The sequence below is a fragment of the Ochotona princeps genome, chromosome 6, assembly GCF_030435755.1.
Source record: "Ochotona princeps isolate mOchPri1 chromosome 6, mOchPri1.hap1, whole genome shotgun sequence".
Taxonomy (NCBI): Eukaryota; Metazoa; Chordata; class Mammalia; order Lagomorpha; family Ochotonidae; genus Ochotona; species Ochotona princeps.
In genome coordinates, this window is record NC_080837.1 from 56,602,458 (window position 1) to 56,621,430 (window position 18,973).

Below are 18,973 nucleotides of genomic sequence, written 5' to 3' on the forward strand. Positions count from 1 at the left end.
GCAAGGCAAGGACTTTAGCCACTAGGCTAACGTGTCGAACACAAATTTATTTATTTTTATTGGAAAGGCAGATCAGGTTTATGGAGAGAAGGAGAGAGAGATAGAGATAGATCTTTCCATCCACTGGTTCACTTCACAAGTGATCGTTATGGCCAGAGCTGAATCAACCCAAAGCCAGGAGCCAGAAGCTTCTTCTGGGTCTCCCACGTGCATATAGGGTCTTAAGGCTTTGCGCCACCCTTGTCTGCTCTCCCAGGTTACCAGCAGTGAACTGTATGGGAAGTGTAGCAGCCAGGACACAAATCAGCACCTATATGTGATCCTGGCACTTGCAATGTGAGGATCTAGTCACTGAACCAACATCCCAGGTCCTCTTCTAGTAGTTTTTTGTGAATCATTTTTTGCATACTCATTTTATAATCCCCACAGATTTTAATAAGATTTTTTTTGTCATCCAAGCTGAAAATCTTTTTTTGAAATAATTATTTTTTTGAATTAAATGTTGGAGCATCTTAGTATTAAGTAAACAGGAAACTCTAATTTTTATTTCAATTTATTTTTGTTTTTATTGGAAAGTCAGATATATACAGAGAGAAGGAGAGAAAAAGAGGAAGATCTTCTGTCTGTTGATTCACTGCTCAGGTGGCAGCAGCGGCTGGAGATGAGCTGATCTGAAGCCAGGAGCTCGGAGCCTCTTCCAGGTCTCCCACACGGATGCAGGGTCCCAAGGCTTTGGGCCTTCCTTGACTGCTCTCTAGGCGACAAGCAGGGAGCTTAATGAGAAGTGGGACTGCCAGGATTAGAACCAGCACCCACATGCAATCCTGGCATGTGCAAGACAGGGACTTCAACAGCTAGGTTACCATGCCGGCCTGATACTTTAATTTTTTTTTCAATTTATTAGTTATATTTATTTATTTATTTATTTGAAAGGCAGAGACAAGTTATCTTACATTCAGTAATCAAATTCTTGTGACATCTGGGACAGAGCCAGGTTAATGCTGGCAGATGGGGATTCGGTCTGTTTTTCTGGTGTAAGTGAAGAGACTGCATTGTTTGAACCATTATATCTCTTTCCCATGGTCTGCTTTAACAGGAAGGTGGAGTCGGGAGTGGAGCCAGGACTGTAATTCAGATGTGGGCATCTCAAGTGATGTCTTAACTATTGCACCATGTTCCACACCCAGAAAGCACTTCTGCTTTGCCATCCCCTTGTTTCTCTTGATTCAGCATCATGCAAAGCTTCTGTTTATCCGTTTAGAACTGCTCTCTGCTTCTCTGTACCCTGCATTGTACTCTAACACCTGTAGCCTCTGTTGTCTTTTCACTATTAGCTAAGCTTGGATAATGCATGCCCCATTAGGAAATTAGATGGCAGAAAAAAAAAATCAGGTCAGATTGTTTATTCTTCCTCCTCCAAATTCTGAATTCCTGCTTTGAAGGTATGCATAGGTAACTGTACTCCCTGTTACGGCCACTGTTGGGAAGTCTTCACCATTTGGGTGCTATCCTTTCCACTGATGCTGTCTTTTGATCCTTACACATAGGAGTTTTGTTAGACCATTTTGTGCTGTTGTCACAGAGTACCACAGACTATAAAATTTGTAAAGAACAGAAACATTTTTGGAAGATTTATGTCTTTTTACTTGATAGGCAGAGTTGCAAAGATAGGAGATACAGGGAGAGAGAGAGAGATCTTCCACCTGCTGATTCAGGAGCCAGGAGCTTCTTCTGGGTCTCTGATGTGGAATCAGAGACTCAAGCAGTTGGGTCATTTTCTGCTTCTTCCCAGATCATTAGCAGGTTGGTGAATTGAAAGTGGAGTAGGCTGGACAGGAACCAGTACCCATATGGAAGGCTTTGCACGCTGTGTATGCCATGGTTATGCCTTAAAGAACAGAATTGTATTGGGCTTATGCTTTTGGAGGCTGTGAAGGCCAGGACTGAGAGAAAGGTTGGGAGGAGATCAAGCTTCTTAGGATTCTTCTTAGGATTCTCATTAGGATCCACCTCCTAACAGTGCCATGTTTATGTTTCTAGCACGTACTTTGAGGATTATGTTAGGGGCACTAATGATTTTCTCATATTAGACTTGGGATACTGTTCTGTCATTTGCAGATTTTCTAAATTATGTTTTTCATAATTTTCTAGATAATCTCTTTATAAAGTTCTACTAGCCATCTTTTGCCTGTTTATTTACTTACTAAGATTGATTTATTTGGGGCTCCATGAGGTAGCCTAGTGGTTTAAATCCTGGCCTTGCATGTGCCAGGATCCTGTATGGTTGCCAGTTCATATCCAGGCTGTTCCACTTCCCATCCATCTCCCTGCCTGTGGCCTGGGAAAGCAGTACAGGATGGCCCAAAGCCTTGGGACCCTGCACCTTTGTGGGAGACCCGGAAGAAGCTCTGGGCTCCTGGCTTTGGATCGGTTCAGCTCCGGTGGTTTAGGCCTTTTGGGAAGTGAACTAGCAGATGGAAGATCTTCCTCTCTTTTTCCTTCTTTCTGTAAAGCTGCCTTTCCAATAAAAAAATTATAAATCTTAAAATTTTACTTATTTATTTTATTTGAACCAGATACAGAGAGGGAAAGACAGACAAATGAGAGAGACATATCTTTCATCCACTTATTCACTCCTCAGATGGCCACAAAATGAGGCTTTTACTATCTCTAAGAGTTAAAAAGAGACCTAAGTGTACAACCAAAGCCAAGTTCACATTGGTTTTGATGGGTGAGGACTACTGGCATTATTTAGTCACACTGCCTAATTTTGCTACTTATTTATCTGTCAGTAAAAACTCATTTAATATGCTCTTAATCCTATTTAATTTATTGGATTGTAATTTCCCTACTATTTTGTAAATGTGTTGGACTGTATGATTCCTTAAAGCTTTTTCTCTTGGTTGTAAAACCTCTCTGGTATTGTGGTTGTGAACAACAAAGAAAAATAGCATCACAGGAGAAGGAAAGTTCTGGATAATCAGTTTGTGACTTGTCCAGACTTGAGATATCAACTCCAGTTCAGTGGCTGCATCTTTTTTTTAATGTATGTATTTTTTAAGGTTTATTTATTTTTATTGGAAAGGCAGATATACAGAGAGGATGAGAGACAGAGAGAAAGATCTTCCGTCTGCTGATCTACTCTCCAAATGGCTGCAACAGCTGGAGCTGCAGGGATTCAAAGCCAAGAGCCCAGAGCCTCCTCTGGGTCTCTCACATGGGTGCAGGGTCCCAAGGCTTTGGGCTGTCCTTAATTGCTTTCCCAGGCCACAAGCTGGGAGTTGGATGGAAAGCGGGGCTGCTGTGATTAGAACCGTCACCCATATGGGATCCTGGTGTGTTCAAGGCAAAGACTTCAGCTGCTGGGGTATCACATCGGACCTTATTTAAATTATTATTGGAAAGGCAAGTTGGGAGAGTGTAAGAAAGGTGTTTAATCTGCTGTTTCATTCCCCAACTGACCCCAGTAGGTAGCCTGGGCTAGGCCAGGCCAAAATCAGGAAACAGGAATTCAGTCTGGGCCTCCCAGGTAGCCTACAGGGACCCATGTATTTGAGCTTTTTCTCTGATACCTCTCAGGGTATACATTAACAGGAAGCTGAATTGGCAGTGGAGGAACCAGGACTCCAGCCAGGTACTACTCCTTTGAGATGCAGATGTCCCAAGAAGTGACTTAATTGCTGTACCAAATGCCTACCCCTGTGGCTTAGGGTGGTAATAGTTACATAAATGAATGTAATATAAGAAATTCCATTTTTATAAAGAATAGTTTTGTTGGATTGGAGTGTTTGTAGTATTGCCTGTTGAATACATATTGAGCATCCCAAAATGAGTCTACATCTGAAAGTCTGTAAAAAGGATTAGAAATGGTTGGTTGGTAACATGTATGCAGATATTTCTTTCTTTTTTTAATATTTATTTTTATTTGAAGGGCAGATTTTACAGGGAGACAAGGAGAAGCAGAGAGGGGTCTTCCTTCTACTGGTTTATTCCTCAAGTGGCTGCAACAGCTAGAGCTGAGCTGATCCAAAGCCGGGAGTGAAGAACTTCTTCCGGTTTCCCATGTGGTTGCAGAGTCCCAAGCACTTTGGTCATCTTCCACTGCTTTCCCAGGTCATAATCAGAGAGCTGGGTTAGAAGTGAAGCAGCTGGGCCGCTAACATGAACTGATGTCCTTGTGGGATGTTGGTGTCACACTAGCCCAGCAGATATTTCAAAATCTGAAAAAGTGAAATCAGAAACATGGCTTGTCCCAGTAATTCTACAAAGCGGATACTCAAACTGTATTCTATGGACCTACCCAAGTATTTGATTATTTCATTCTAGCCTAAATACATATAGTGTGATTAGGCATGAATGTTGCTAACCTCATGTCTTGTTGCAGACAAAACTTACCTGGGGCCCGTACTTATGGTTTTACATGCTTCGGGCAGCCACATCAACTCTCTCAGGTACTGCTTTTCTGTTTGAATGTTGTATGATTGCCATAATATGATCCGAGTGGTATGTTTCTGGATGAAAGACAGCCAGCAGGAAGCTAGTCTCTCATTCTGGAGCTAGCCAGTTAGCATTGGGAATTATTCATAATTTAACTTGTACTTCCCCTTAAGATATTTTCCAACTTCCCATTGTGTTTAAAAAAAACAGGCCCAAAATGGCTATATTAATTTAGGTATGATTCTTATGTTCTTGAACTCTTTAACAAGTGTTTTGCTACTTTTTCATTTGACATCCTGGTAGTATTGTTCTTGTTCTGTCTCACTACTTATTCTGAAGCCTGTAAAGTTCATTTGTAATTTTATTTCATTAATATTTCATTTCTTTAAATTGAGATATAATTAAGTCTTTTGAAGAAAATGAATTGTCATGAGTTAATTTAAATATAGATTCTAAGTCAAAACTTTCCCCTTTTTGTGAATTCCTTCATAACTTGAAACAATTTCTACTTTTATTAGGCATAATTATGAATAGTAATTGATGGAATAGATACTAAACACTCACTCTGTACAGGACAGTGTGATGTAATTGCAAGAGCCTAAGCCAGTTTGAATCTGTGTTTATTAGCTTGAGCAGATTAACTTTTCCAGTGCTTGACACATAGCAGGCTCTTAGTGACATATGTACAAACCATTCCTCTCCTTCCATTTTCCATGAAAACATGTAACAGATGATTGTAAGACCTGCTGATAAATGGTGTGTGAACATACTATTGTTGGGAGCCCAGAAATTGTACCATTACACAGAAGACAGAGACATGGGGATTTCAAATGTTCATGGAAAAATGGAGTTAAATTATGTTTATTTTGTTATAAATTTTGTGCAAATCCATGTAGATTTTTCATAATGTGCATTTTCCACAAACTTTTTAAAGTACCTGTGTGTATTGGGTTTTTATAATCTCTAGAAAAGGAACAATAACTTTATTTCTACAGTGTCTTACACATAAAGTTCTCAAGGAATGTTTATGGAATTGTGTAAGTCTTACCACTTTTGTGTCTGTAGTGTGTGACTTTCTTGGAGAGAAGATTGCATCTGTTTTGGGCATCAGCACCCCAAAATACCAATATGCCATTGATGAGTATTACCGGATGAAGAAGGAGGTGTGTCTCCTTTTTACATTTTCTTTATTCAGTTTAGTTTGCTTAGGTGTGATGGGTTTACATAATGAGCATATATATTATTTAGTTGCCTAAGGGTCGTTCCCTTAGTTTCTTTACAAAATTTACATTTTAGGATTTTTAAAATTGGAAATTCCTTAGGATCTGTGTGTAAAACTAAACTGGATTTAATTATTCTGGAGCTATGTGAAGTGCCTAGTACATATTATTCAATTTTCAAATGCTTTTTGAATTACTATTTGTAGATAAAGATACAAGGGCCGGCTGATGTCTTCTGGCACAGAAGCTGGATACTGGCGAAGTGTAGTGAATTTGGCAGATTTTTAAAACTCGTGGAAATGTGTATGTGCAAGTTATGGCACCAAGGTTAACAGTGCAGTTCTTTCTAGAGTGATGAAGTCTTAGGATGGAGTTGAAATGAGTTTAGCCTTAAAGAATGAGAATACCCACAAGTGTGGGTTGAGGAACCAAAGAACCTGATTACAAAATCTTGCATTGTCACTGCTGAATTTGTAACTTTGGGTCAGATGATTAATCTGTTAAGCCTCAGCTTCCTCAACCTCATGAGAATCGTAGCATCCAGATGCTTGGAGTTGCTGTACAGATTAAATGAAGTACTATGTGTAAACACTCAGAACAAGACATAGTATGTATTAGCAGGCACACACTAAATATTAGAGTCTTATTCTCCTTCAGGCAAATTGAGCATAAGACTATGGTAGTAACTTTCTAAATGGTTTCTCTCTTGTTAATTCTCAAGCAAATCTGAGATTAAACTCTGTGAGGACTGAGATTACCTTATCTGGCTGTTAGGTCCCTAAGGAAAAAGTAATATGCTGATATTATATAATTGAAGTAATATTTGCTTTTTTTTCCCTTTAAGTTAGACTTAATCTTTAAAAAACACAGTCCTGTTAATTTCAGGTTTCATCAGCACTAACTAGTGCTGGACCATGTTTTTAAATAACTTCACCTTTGTTCTACCGTACTTTATTTTGGGAAGAGGAGTATGGGAAGTATATCTTAATTAGACTAAACTGAATTAGCTAGGACACTGCCTTGGTTAAAAAAAGAAAAACTGACAGTGGGAGAAAAAATACAGTTCCTTGTGCACATTTATATTTTAGCTATTCTTGATTTTTCCTTTTTAGGAAGAAGAAGAAGAAGAAGAAAACAAGATGTCTGAAGAAGCAGAAAGACAATACCAGCAAAATAAGCTGCAGGCTGACTCTATTATTCAGACAGATCAACCAGAAACAGCTGTATCCAGTTCATTTGTGAATCTCAATTTTGAAATGGAGGAAGACTGTGAAGTAATTACGGAAAGAAAACAAAATCCAACTTCTGTTCCACCATAGAAAGTGACCACCACACTTTAAAAAACCCTAAGGTTTTATGTGTTTCTTTGTATCAGGAACTTTCACATTCTCTATTAAATGGGACTTAATACAATTATTTATATTTTAAATTATCTGAAAAGAGAAAATGTTTCTTTATTCTTAGGCTCTATCAAGCAAGTCACATGTGAAATCAGAATATCCGTACAATGTTTTTGCCTTTTGTTGAATTAGTGCTCTGGTTTTAAAGTGATCTTTTAAAAAAATGCTAGGGACATTCTGGAGCCCTAATCTCCAATTATGGGTAACTGTCAAGTTTGTTATTTGTGCACTTTAAAAAAATTAAATAAAAGGTAGATAGCAGATGAAGGCCAAGTGAGCTGAGAATACTACAGTCTCAAAATAAAATTAAGATTTCCTTCTAGATTTTATCAAGTTATGCTTTGCATTTGTATATGTTAATTTTGCTCTAAGGTTGGCTTTCTGAGTTTATAATAAAAGGAACAAGATGGAACAATTTGAATTTTTTTCACTAAATTATCTTTTATGGAAGTTTCCAGTATGAGTTTCCGTTTTTTAAAATATAAGTTACTTAATCTCGTATTTTTTTTTTCAGTAATTCAAATACTAGCCTTAACTATGCTAAAAGAAAAAAACACCACTAGCTGTGGAATGAATTCATTAACGTATTTGGATTCACGTAGTAATACCTTGTGATTATCCACATGGCAGCCCTTCTGATTTCACTTACTCAGCCTTTAACGCCTCCTGTGTGCAAGGTGGTAGGGAGGAGACTGGGGAGCAGATGTAGCTTTAAACCATCAAGAGCTTTTAAATACTGTATAAAGTACAAGTCAGTTACCTGTCATTTACCATTCTGAAGTAGCAAAGATAAGAGAGAAAATTTACTGGAACCAGATTGGCCATTTCTCAATCTGTTGGGTTATTTGCAAACTCTACAAAGCTATGTAACATGAAGCTAATTGTGAAAATACTCCTAGGTATATGTGTAGAACTTTATGACTTTGGTTTATAGCTGTGTAACGAGGAATGTATGGAATGCTTTAGAAATATTGATCTTAAAAGGCTTTTCACAAACGATATTTTATGAATGACTTTTCGTCAGTAGCCTTCGAAACATTTAAGCATATATTTAAACATTTAAATATATTTGTAACTCACAATATAGGTACAGTGGACGTATTACGGAAATTTATTGTCTGAGCTTAAAATGAAACATGTTCGTCAACTAAGTTCACTTTCTAAAATTCAAAGAATTTAGGAAGGACAATTAAACTCAACAAGAGTCTTCAGTCACATGGATTCATTGTTGCTGTGATTAGTATGTGATAGTATACTGTTTTTAATCATGGGTGTAAATTACATAACTTAATGCTAAAAGGGATAAAGCTTCAGATGTCACCATGTAGCTTATCAATGGCTCTGACACTTGCTCGCCTGACCTTTTCCTTCCATTCTGTTTTAAATTTCATATAGCACCTCCAAGTCATATTTATTTGGTTATCAAGTAAAGGCAAGTATGCTTAAAGATGATCTTCTGACTCTTGCATAGAGGCACTAGTACTTAAAAGTTAATCTAGGAATTTGACTGTGGTAGAAGGAAGCTAGTGATTTACAGAGGCATTATGTTTCTTGAATTTTGCTTTCACTAATAGCTCAACAGCAGCCAGTTTGTAAGGTTTATAGTTATTAACTGTGCCTTAAATTTTTACACTTTTTTGTTTATGCAAACTATATTCCCCATAAGTGCATTAAATGGTTTGTCTTATTTTAAGCCTCTTTCATTTATTCCTATTTCCTTTTCAACCCTCTTAAGAATTATTATTTGTTTTGGATCATAATATTATACTGTCTTGTATTCCTTCATCTCATAAAAACGAAACCCTCTGAGTGATGAGCCTAAATACTAAATTAACAAGATTTTTCTACCAAAATTCCTTAACAAAATGGAGTTTAGTTTTGTAAAATGTATCTCTAGTACTGGTTAATAAAGCCAGTCAAAAAAATTTTAACAAGATTTTAATGAAAGTGAAATGACTCAACTCTAATGAATGGGAAAGGGCATAATTTTCAATATACATAATGTTTTGGAAAACTGAAGGTTGATCAACTATGTTAATAGTTCCATCCACCTGTTAGATATTTAATTCTGAATGGTTGATAACAGAAATATTCCATGAAAACTTCACCTGTAAAGATGATACATACTTAAACTGAACACTTTGAATCCACAGCATATCACACTTGCCATATCTGAGCTAGAGAGGCATCTGAAGTTGCCACCTCTTAGGAAGCAATATTTAGTCCTACTACTCTCAAACTTAAGCAACCAAAATTCTAGGAACCAAAGCATTTGCTGTGTTCCACAGGCATCTGAGGGCTTTTATTTAAAAACCGTTTTTGAGGCTTCACATGCAGCATTCAAGCATGTCTTCAGGACAGTCAGGCCTTTCACGGGTCACGTATCATCAAGGTCTGCTGAGTTTTCACTGTCATTGGCAACAAGGGCTTCTCTGTTCTCGTAAGTCCAGAAACCATTCAGATCTATTAGAATGGTGGTAACCGTGTCTCCTTGATTACTGTTGATTAAATCCTGAAGAGAGATTTTCAAAGGATCCTTTGGTTTTACCATGTCAAAGATTTCATCCTACAAGAGAAAAAAATACGACATCTGACTCATTAACATCTATCACAATCATCAGAAAGTCAGGGTTACTATTGAGCTCATGTGGAATTTTTTGTTCTACATTTTTTCTTTTCCATTTAACAAACTCCTTTTCTCTATATACAACCACAGAATTGTACTGGAAGATTCCTTAGCCATTTGCTATTTACTCTCTAGAGATGAAGATGTTACTTACTTCATCTAGAGATGAAGAAATTGTTGCTCTGATTTTAATCTGAGATGCAGAGCGAATCAGTGGCAGAATTACTATGGTGTTCCCTGAGTACCTGACAGCCTATTCCTTACTCTTTATCTTTTTGTTGTTGTTGCCTTCCAATAGATGATCAGGTGAGGTCTAGGCCTTTTGTTGTTGTTGTTTAAAGATTTATTTATTTTTATTTGGAAGGCAGAGTTATGGAACAAGGGAGAGACAGAAGTCTTATCCACTGGCTTATTTCCCAAATGGCTGCAATGGCTGGAGCTGGGCTGGAGCAAAGCCAGGAGCTTCTCCCGGCTCTCTCACATGGGTGCAGGGGCTGAAGCACTTCAACCATCCTCTGCTTTCCTAGGCCTTTCCTAGGCCATTAGCAGGGAGCTGGATCAGAAGCAGAGCATCCGGGACTTGGACAGGTATTGATATGGAACTCTGATGCTACAGGTGGAGAATTAACTTTTCATGCCATGGCACCGGCTTTGCGGGCTTACTTTATTTAAGTATCAAATTGTCAAGTTGAAAAACAGAGAGAATCATTCATAAGATAGTTCACTTCCCCAAATATCTGCAACATCTTGGTCTAAGCCAAAAGCCCAGAACTCAGATTTACCTATGTGGGTGGTGGGTACCCAGGTACTTCAGGCATTCTGTGCTAATGTCCCAAGTGTGCACATTAGCAGAAACCAGGAATTAAGGGCCAACACGAACTTGAACGAATCTAGGCAGTCTGAAACCAGGTGTGGGCGCCAAAGCAGTATCTAAACAACTATACCAAAAGCTCATAACAAGGCCTACTTTTTTTTTTTTTTTTTAGATTTATTTATTTTTATTGCAAAGTCAGACATAGGCGGAGAGAGAGAGAGGAAGATCTTCCGTCTGATGATTCACTTCCCAAGTGGCCGCAACAGCCAAAGCTGAGCCAATCTTAAGCCAGGAGCCAGGAGCCTGGAGCCTCCTCTGGATCTCCCACGCAGGTGCAGGGTCCCAAACCTTGGGCCGTCCTCGACTGCTTTCCAAGGCCACAAGCAGGGAGCTGGATGGAAAACGGGGCTGCTGGGATCAGATCTGGCCCCCATATATGATCCTGGCACATTCAAGGTGAGGACTTAGTTGCTAGGCTACCACGCCGGGTCCCAACTTTTTTTTTAAAGATGTATTTATTTTTATTGGCAAGTCAGATTTACACAGAGAAGGAGAGAATAAAGAAAGCTCCTCCATCAACTGGTTCATTCCTCAAGAGGCTGAAAAGGCCGGTGCTGAGCCAATCCAAAGCCAGGAGCCAGGGGCTTCCTGCTCGTCTCCCATGTGGGTGCAGGGTTCCAAGGCCTTGGGCTGTCCTTAACTGCTTTCCCAGGCCACAAGCAGGGAGCTGCTGGGTAGCGGAGCAGCCTGGATATGAACCAGCACCCATATGGGTTCCTGGTGGATGCAAGGCAAAGATTTAGCCATTAGGCTATTGCACTGGGCCCAAGCCCTAATATTTTTAAAATAAAAACAAAATTTAAATACTTAGAAATAGTAGTAAAACTTCATTTCCAATACTGATGTTAGCCTTTTATTCTAGGCCCAGGAGTTGAGGAGACAAATCTGGTTTTAAAGAATTAGTCATCCAGAATGATTAAATTGTGCTAAATCTTAATGGAATAGGTGAGAAGAATTTATTTCTCTATTAAGTAAGTATTTCCAAGAAGCACATTTTCTGGTTGTTTTTAGTAAAATTATTCAAGAATGTCTAAGGGCATTTAAGGAGACAAATTACATTTTTAAAAGACGAGAGGGCCTGGCATGGTAGCCTAGTGGCTAAACACCTTGCCTTGCATGCGCTGGGTACCCATATGGGTACCGGTTCTAATCCTGGCTGTCTCACTTCTCTTCCAGCCTCCTGCCTGTGGCCTGGGAAAGCAGTAGAGGACAGCCCAAAGACCTGGGACCCTTGCACCCACTTGGGAGACCTGGAAAAAGCCCCAGGCTCCTAGCTTCGGCTCAGGTAAGCTCTGGCCATTGCACCCATTTGGGTAGTGAACCAGCATTTGGGAGATCTTTCTGTCTCTCCTCTCTGTAAATCTGCCTTTCCAATAACAAATCTTTAAGAAAAAAATTTAGGTAGATAAATGCATAAACTATTAGTCTTGAATGTTTATGCAATTTCCTTTTCTAGATTGCTTATATCTTAAAACTGCTAATTCTTAAATTCCAAAATTTCAAATATGTTATATTCATATTACACTAAAACAGCCTGTTATATTTGGTTATTTTTAGCTAGAGCATTTTCAAAAAGATTTATTTATTTTAAAGGCAGGGTTTTTGGGGTGTCAGGGAGGCAGGAGTTGGCTGGGGAGAAAGAGAGGGAAGGGGGAAAGAAAGAGTGGGAGACGGAGATTGATTCTTAGGTGCTCTCCCTAAGTGGCGACGACACTGGGGCTGGGCCAGAATCCAGCAGTACCATCGCAGTCTCCCAGGTGGGTAGCAGCAGCTGAAGGATTGGGGCATCTCTGCCGCTCTCCCAGGTCCTTGGCAGGAAGCCGGTTGGAAGTGGAGCAACCAGGACTCTAACCGGTGTTCATGTGAGGTGCCAGCACCACAGGTGATAGCCTCACCCTCTGTGCTTCAATGCCACCCCACTAGAGCATTTCATTGTGTTCCTAAACCTGGATTACTGGATTCAGCATCCTAAATACTGGATACTGAATGATTTTCATAGTTGGTATGTCTGATTACTAAGGAACACCAGTATGTTTTTGAAATTGTAGGAATGATGTATTAGAGCAACACAAACTGACTTCTGAGGTGGCATACTAAAAGTGGCCTGAACCTCTAATCAGTTCCCAACTTCAAAATTTAATGTATAGTGGGATGGAGTGCCAAAGCATGGCTTCTCTCAATTTTCAGTTAAAATGAATGCTTCTTCTATGGTCGAGATGTGGTTTGTCTCCCAAGAGCTCCTGTACTGGAGGCACTGCCCTCGGAAGGCATTAATGCTGCTTTATCAGTGTTATGAGTTCTGTAGAAAGCAAATTGTTATAAAATGAGGCTACCCCATACACTTGGCTCCATCTGTACATTTTGATTCCTTTTTTTTTTTTCTTGCCATGTTATAACCTTAGCTAAGGAGAACCTCACCAGAGGCCACTTAGATGGAGTTTCCTGATTTTAGACGGTTGGCCTCTAAAACTGGGAACTAAACAAAACTTTTTCTTTATAAAGAAAAATAAAGCTTCAGGTATTTTGTTATAGCAACCGAAAATGAGCTAACAGTTTCTAGTGAGGATATAGGACTAACAATGCTAATATTTCCTAAATCAATCAATTATTGGAACTAATGCGGTGTTCCTAAATGATCCAAGTATCGATCCAGAATAAGTAATAAATACCTAGGTTAGTATATAGCATTTCATCACTCCTAGCTTGCTTTCATACAAAATCTCATGTAACAAGTGATTAAACATCTTATTATGGTAATATGAACTAAAGGAAAAGGCAACCTTGACATCTTGAAATGAGACAGGATCTTGTCCATGGATTTTCATGAGTTCTTGTATGGCCTGTATGTGGTAAAAATAAATGTTTTTTTTTTTTAAAAAAAAACATGAAATACACAATTCCCCCACCTTGTCACATAGTAGAATCCTTTATAGTTCTACTTCCTTTCCTGTCATATCATAAACTTTATGATCGCAATAAATCAAGGAAATCAATTTTTGTGATTTCCTTAACCTTGATCCACATCTGTCAGAGTAACCACTGGCCTTTCTAGACTTATTCCTTAGCTACTAAAACTTAAGGAAAAAATAAGACTCAAAAAAAAAAAAATGCAGAATGTTATTACTGCATTGGAATATTCTGTAACCTCAAATGGGTTGTCATCATGGCCTAGCAATGACCTCTGCTATGCCTTCATCCTCCCATGTTCTATGAATACTGTTCACACCCGCATCATTTTTAAATACCCCTAATCTGCTATATCCCTTTTTAACTTGTATTTTGTCTTTCACTAAACAGAAAAAAATGAGGTAGATTTACCTTCAGCTTTTTCCTATGTATCTTTAACAGAAAAATAATGACTGACAAAAACATATGAACTAAAAATACTTTAGGTAAGTCAGTGACTGATAAACCTGAAGCGTGGTAAAAAAGTCAACTAAATGTATCCCAAATGCCCATTCTGCATGTGGGGTCAGTGACATCAGAGCAGTCACAGGGAATCTCTCTGAGAAAGGTAGGAAGCTAGGGTGGTTTTCTCAGTTATAATGTAGTAGCAAACCTGGTTGGTATGAGTTAGGCTACACCACCCAGGCCCAACTTTACTACTGAGATCCTGATGGACAAAGACTTTCCAAATAGTCCAGACTAAATAAGCTTTCCTAAAGCAGCTGTATTTCTTTAAATAGAAATTAATATTCTAAGAACAGAATATATTACAAAGAAATATCTATGGAAAAGAGCTGAGTGTTTAAAGATATATTTACTTTGCTTTTCTAAAGACTGAGTTTTCACTTAAAAGTTTGTCCAAAGGACATCCCTAGATGGGCTATTACTGTCCTTTCAGATAGCCACTGGCTACACAGCATCCATTAAATTACAACTCCAGTATTAGAGAATATGATTTTTATCCTTCTAATATTTGTAGTCATTACTGCCCTAAAAAATGACAAGGTCTGAGAATCAGTTATGAAAACAGGATCATGGAGTCCCATACTAGTGTATAAGTTACCCTTCAAAATAAGGAATGATTTGACAGGGCAGACATTGCTGCCTATGTGCCTGTTGCATTTGAATGCTTACTATATCACAATCAAATTCCACTTCAGAGCTAATGACACTTATGTATTCTCTGCGACTAAGGCTCAAGATAAGTGCCACAGTGGGTCTGTTTCACCCTGAAATGCATGCAGCACATAATCCAACTGGCTTAAAAATGATTTCTATTTTTCATAAAACAGCAATTTAAAGAATTTATACTAAAGCATTGAATTTGTATAATTGAAGTTTATGATTTTACACTACAGCTTTTAAACATAAAGAATGCAGAATTTCTTATATGTGTTTGCATCTACTGGCTAGTACAACCCCAACATAGACTTATACACACTTCATATTCAATAATTGTTTATTTTGATCTAGCCCACTAAAATTATTAAAAAAATAATTTAAAAAAACCCAAAGCACATTTGCTTTCCTTCTGAAATCTGTTATTTAAATCCTTTTGTTAAATTTTAAAAACATAAGTTAGGTAAACTGCCACTACGTAGGTAATGGAAACCAAATGACCCATCGTAAGAAACTGACTCATATACAAATGAGGCTTACCCGAAAGAAGTAATTAAGGGAAAAGACATTCAGATAGCCCTTGTTCTCAATGTCTAGCAGTTTGAACATGTACTGGAGAGCAGCAGGCTCCTTTCTGTTTTCTAGCGCAAGAACAAAATCCAAGTAGGTCTTATAGTCCTATGGAAAAGAAAACACATTAGCTAGAGGCCTCAGTTGAAACTAACTTTGCAAATAAGTATCTGATGACCTAAAGTTACTTTGTAATCAAAGGTGGCATTTTTTTTCTCAAATATTAACTGGGAAACCTATTTATATATTTAATTTGGATTTTAGAAATGCTAGCTATATGAGTTAATTTATCTAGAACAGTTTCGGGGACCAGCTCATTTCCTTAGGCAAGAGATGTTTCATTGTATGAGTACTCTTTTTTAATTTTTAAGATTTACTTCTCTTTATTGGAAAGACAGATTCACAGAGAAGGAGAGTGAGATCCTCCATCTGTTCTTTCACTCCCCAAATGGCTGCAACAGCCAGAGCTTAGTCAGGAGCCAGGAGCTTCTTCTGGGTCTCCCATGTGGGGGCAGGGTCCCAAGGATATCCTCTACTTTCTTCCCAGGCTACAAGCAGAGCTGGATGGGAAATGAAGCAGCTGGGATGCAAACTAGCATCCATATGGGATTCCAGTGCTTGCCAGGTGAGGATTTAGCCACTGAGCTATCAGGCCAGGCCAACAGGGGTACTCTGAAAATAGACAAAACAGTGACTATGTACACTGTACTACACACTCTGTCTCACTATCTGAGACAGATAAATGCACTATTTGAGTGCAGTTATTCTGCAAAGAATTTTTTATCTGGAACAGAACTGTAGATTTAAATTGCTATTGGCAAATGCATTTGGTGCTCCACTGACGCTCTAAATCCATGTGTTCCACGTGAATTTAATCAATAGCAGAGGTAAAATATTTGGAAGAAAATGTATCCACATGGCATCCTGAAACCAACACTCTGGATACCAAAGGATAACTGTACATGCTTATATTTTTAAAACACATGATCTAATAAGAAACATCTTGAAACTGCCAGATATTCGACAATGATGTGAAACTCTTTTTCCCCCAGCCTTTAAAAAGGGCCAAAAGAACATAAAAGACAGCTAGAAGACATGAGAACATAAAGCTTTCCCTATAAATGAGGGTCCATTCACTTTTGTCGATGGCAAAAAGAAATGGAATACTTGGAAGATTATTACATACCAAAAATTTTACATTATTGGAAAAGGTTTTTAGGCTAGGTTTAAAAACTCCTTTCTGGATATGCCGCGGTTATGAAGAGTTCGAGAAATGTGGCTTCACTGCTGTCTAGGCCCATCCCCAGCTGTGGCCGCTGACGTTCTATTTGCCAGCAGTCATTAGTACACAGAGCGCTTCCCTTCCAGCACCAACAGCTGTGGCAGTCTCAAAGTGGTTTCTGTGTCTTTCCCTTTTTTTTCGCTGTTAGTGAAAACAATGGTATTAATTTTCATACTGTTGTGAGAATTAAATGACTGTCTATTTAGCTCTAGTTTGACGATTTTTTTTTGAAAAAATAATTTTCTTGGGGCCCAGCGTGGTAGTTTAGTGGTTAAAGTCCTCGCCTTGCACGTGTTGGGATCCCATGTGGGCACTGGTTCTAATCCCAGCAGCCCCACTTCCCATCCAGCTCTCCCTACTTGTGGCCTGGGAAAGGAGTTGAGAATGGCCCAAAGCCTTGAGACTGTGTGCCTGTGTTAGAGACTCACAGGAGCCTCCTGGCTCCTGGCTTTGGATCAGCTCAGCTCTGGCTATTGGGGCCACTTGTAGAGTGAATCAGTGGACGAAGATCTTCCTCCCTGTCTCCTCCTCTGTATAATCTCACTTTCCAATAAAAATAAATAAATCTTAAAAAAGATTTAAATCTTAAAGGCAGATTTACCGAGAAAAGGAGACACACAAAGATGTTTCATCCACTGATTCACTCCCCAAGGGGGCCACAAGTGGGCTCCTCCCCAAGCCAGGAGCCAAGAGCCAGGGGGTTCCTCCGGGTCTCCTACATGGGTGCACAGTCCAAAGGTTTTGGGCCCTCCTTGACTACTTTCCCAGGCCATGGGCAGGGAGCTGGATGGGAAGCAGGGCCCATATGGAATCCTGGTGTATGCAAGGTGAGGACTTTAACCACTAGGCTACTGCACCGGGCCCATTTTGTTTGTTTGAAACAAAGTAATGGAGAGGGAGAGACAGAGAGAAAGAGATGGTCTATCTACTGGTTTCCTCCCAAATGACCATGAGGGTTGGGGTTAGAACTTGCACTCTGATACAGGAATGGTAGGCAGTGACTTAACCCACTGCACCACAACACCAGCCCCTGAAAATCCACTTCTTAAGCAGCATTGGTTTATAAGTTTTTTAGATCCTTAATACTTTATGTGTATGTGTTTAATTATTTATTTATTTGAGAGACAGCTCCCATCTGGTGACCTACAATAAGCCTGGACTAGGTGATAATGCTGGGAAGCAACTTAGTTAGGACAGGAGCCTAGCCACTTGGGCCCTCCCAGGAAGTCAGGAGCCAGGCAATGCCCAGGCACTGTGGTGTGAGACACGGAAGTCCACTGCAGGCTTAATACCTGTTCCTTTTAGCACATTAAAAAAAAAAACGTATTGTATTTAAAAAAAGGAAAAGATTCATTTACTTGAAAGGCAGAGTGTTCTTCCATATATTGGTTCACTCCCTAAATGGTCACCATGGCCTGCAGCCAAGAACTCTGTCCAGGTCTCCCAAGTGGATGGCAGGGCCCCAAGTACGTGAGCCATCCATCACCTGCTGCCTCCTGCTTGGGCATCAGCAGCTGTAGTGCCAGGACTCCAATGTAGTCACTGCACTATGGGATGTGCGCATTCCAGGTAATGTCTTGACCACTGAATTAAATGCTCACCCTGATCTGATAATTTACTGAATCATCTATGGTAACAGTAGATAGAATTTACTAACTTTTCAGATTTTCTTTTACCATTCCACAGTCCTCTATGACAGATAGGTGTACTATATAATAAAATGAATAACATACTAAAATTTTCTATTTGCCCTGGGCCCACAGGAAAGTGTCTGTGTGTGTGTGTTTTAAGATTTATTTATTTTTATTGGAAAGGCAGATTCAGAGGAGAGACAGAAAGATCTTCCATTAACTGGTTCACCCTTGTGCCTGACCAAAGGTGTTTTAAGTGAATTCATGAGAAGATCATAGGCTCTGAATCTCATGTAATTTGATTAGCTTATATTAAATACTGTTACACACTGATATCAGTGATATATAAAGAAAAGGGCTTGTGGCGATCAGGAGCCTAAGCTTTTTTAAGATTTTTATTATTTTTTATTGTGAAGTCAGATATACAGAGAGAGGCAGAGACAGAGAGGAAGATATTCCATCCACTGGTTCACTCCCCAAGTGACCGCAATGGCCAGTGCTGCACCAATCCGAAGCCAAGAGCCAGGAGCCAGGAGCTCTTCCGGGTCTCCCACTTGGGTGCAGGGTCCCAAGGCTTTGGGCCGTCCTCAACTGCTTTCCCAGGCCACAAGCAGGGAGCTGGATGGGAAATGGAGCTGCCGGGATTAGAACCGGTGCCCTTATGGGATCCCGGCAGGTTCAAGGAGAGGACTTTAGCCACTAGGCCATGCCGTCGGGCCCCAAGTCTATTAAGTTTTAAAAGCTTAGGCTCGGGCCTGGCACCATTACCTAGCAGCGAAAGTCCTTGCCTTGAACGCGCTGGGATCCCATATGGGCACCAGTTCTAACCCCGGAAGCTCCACTTCCCATCCAGCTCGCTGCTTGTGGC

The 18,973-nt window shown here is 39.5% G+C and overlaps 2 protein-coding genes across 3 annotated transcripts in view; one reads left to right on the top strand and one right to left on the bottom strand.

The window, feature by feature from the left end:
• The window catches only part of LOC101535103 (signal recognition particle subunit SRP54), a 69,539-nt gene extending 60,789 nt beyond the window's left edge, over positions 1 to 8,750 (top strand). The window contains exons 3-5 of one of the 2 annotated variants that reach the window (XM_058666342.1): positions 4,385 to 4,451; positions 5,503 to 5,600; positions 6,770 to 8,750. In XM_058666342.1, the coding sequence (XP_058522325.1) occupies positions 4,385 to 4,451; positions 5,503 to 5,600; positions 6,770 to 6,976 (372 nt within the window). In that variant the 3' untranslated portion in view covers positions 6,977 to 8,750. The remainder of the gene's footprint in view (positions 1 to 4,384; positions 4,452 to 5,502; positions 5,601 to 6,769) is intronic. The other variant, XM_058666343.1, reaches the window with a different exon arrangement.
• A 583-nt stretch (positions 8,751 to 9,333) lies between these two features.
• Positions 9,334 to 18,973, bottom strand: part of PPP2R3C (protein phosphatase 2 regulatory subunit B''gamma) — a 29,429-nt gene continuing 19,789 nt past the window's right edge. The window contains exons 11-13 of the mRNA XM_004584756.4: positions 15,163 to 15,300; positions 13,338 to 13,397; positions 9,334 to 9,623 (exon numbers count right to left, since the gene is read on the bottom strand). Of these exons, the coding sequence (XP_004584813.2) occupies positions 9,435 to 9,623; positions 13,338 to 13,397; positions 15,163 to 15,300 (387 nt within the window). The 3' untranslated portion in view covers positions 9,334 to 9,434. The remainder of the gene's footprint in view (positions 9,624 to 13,337; positions 13,398 to 15,162; positions 15,301 to 18,973) is intronic.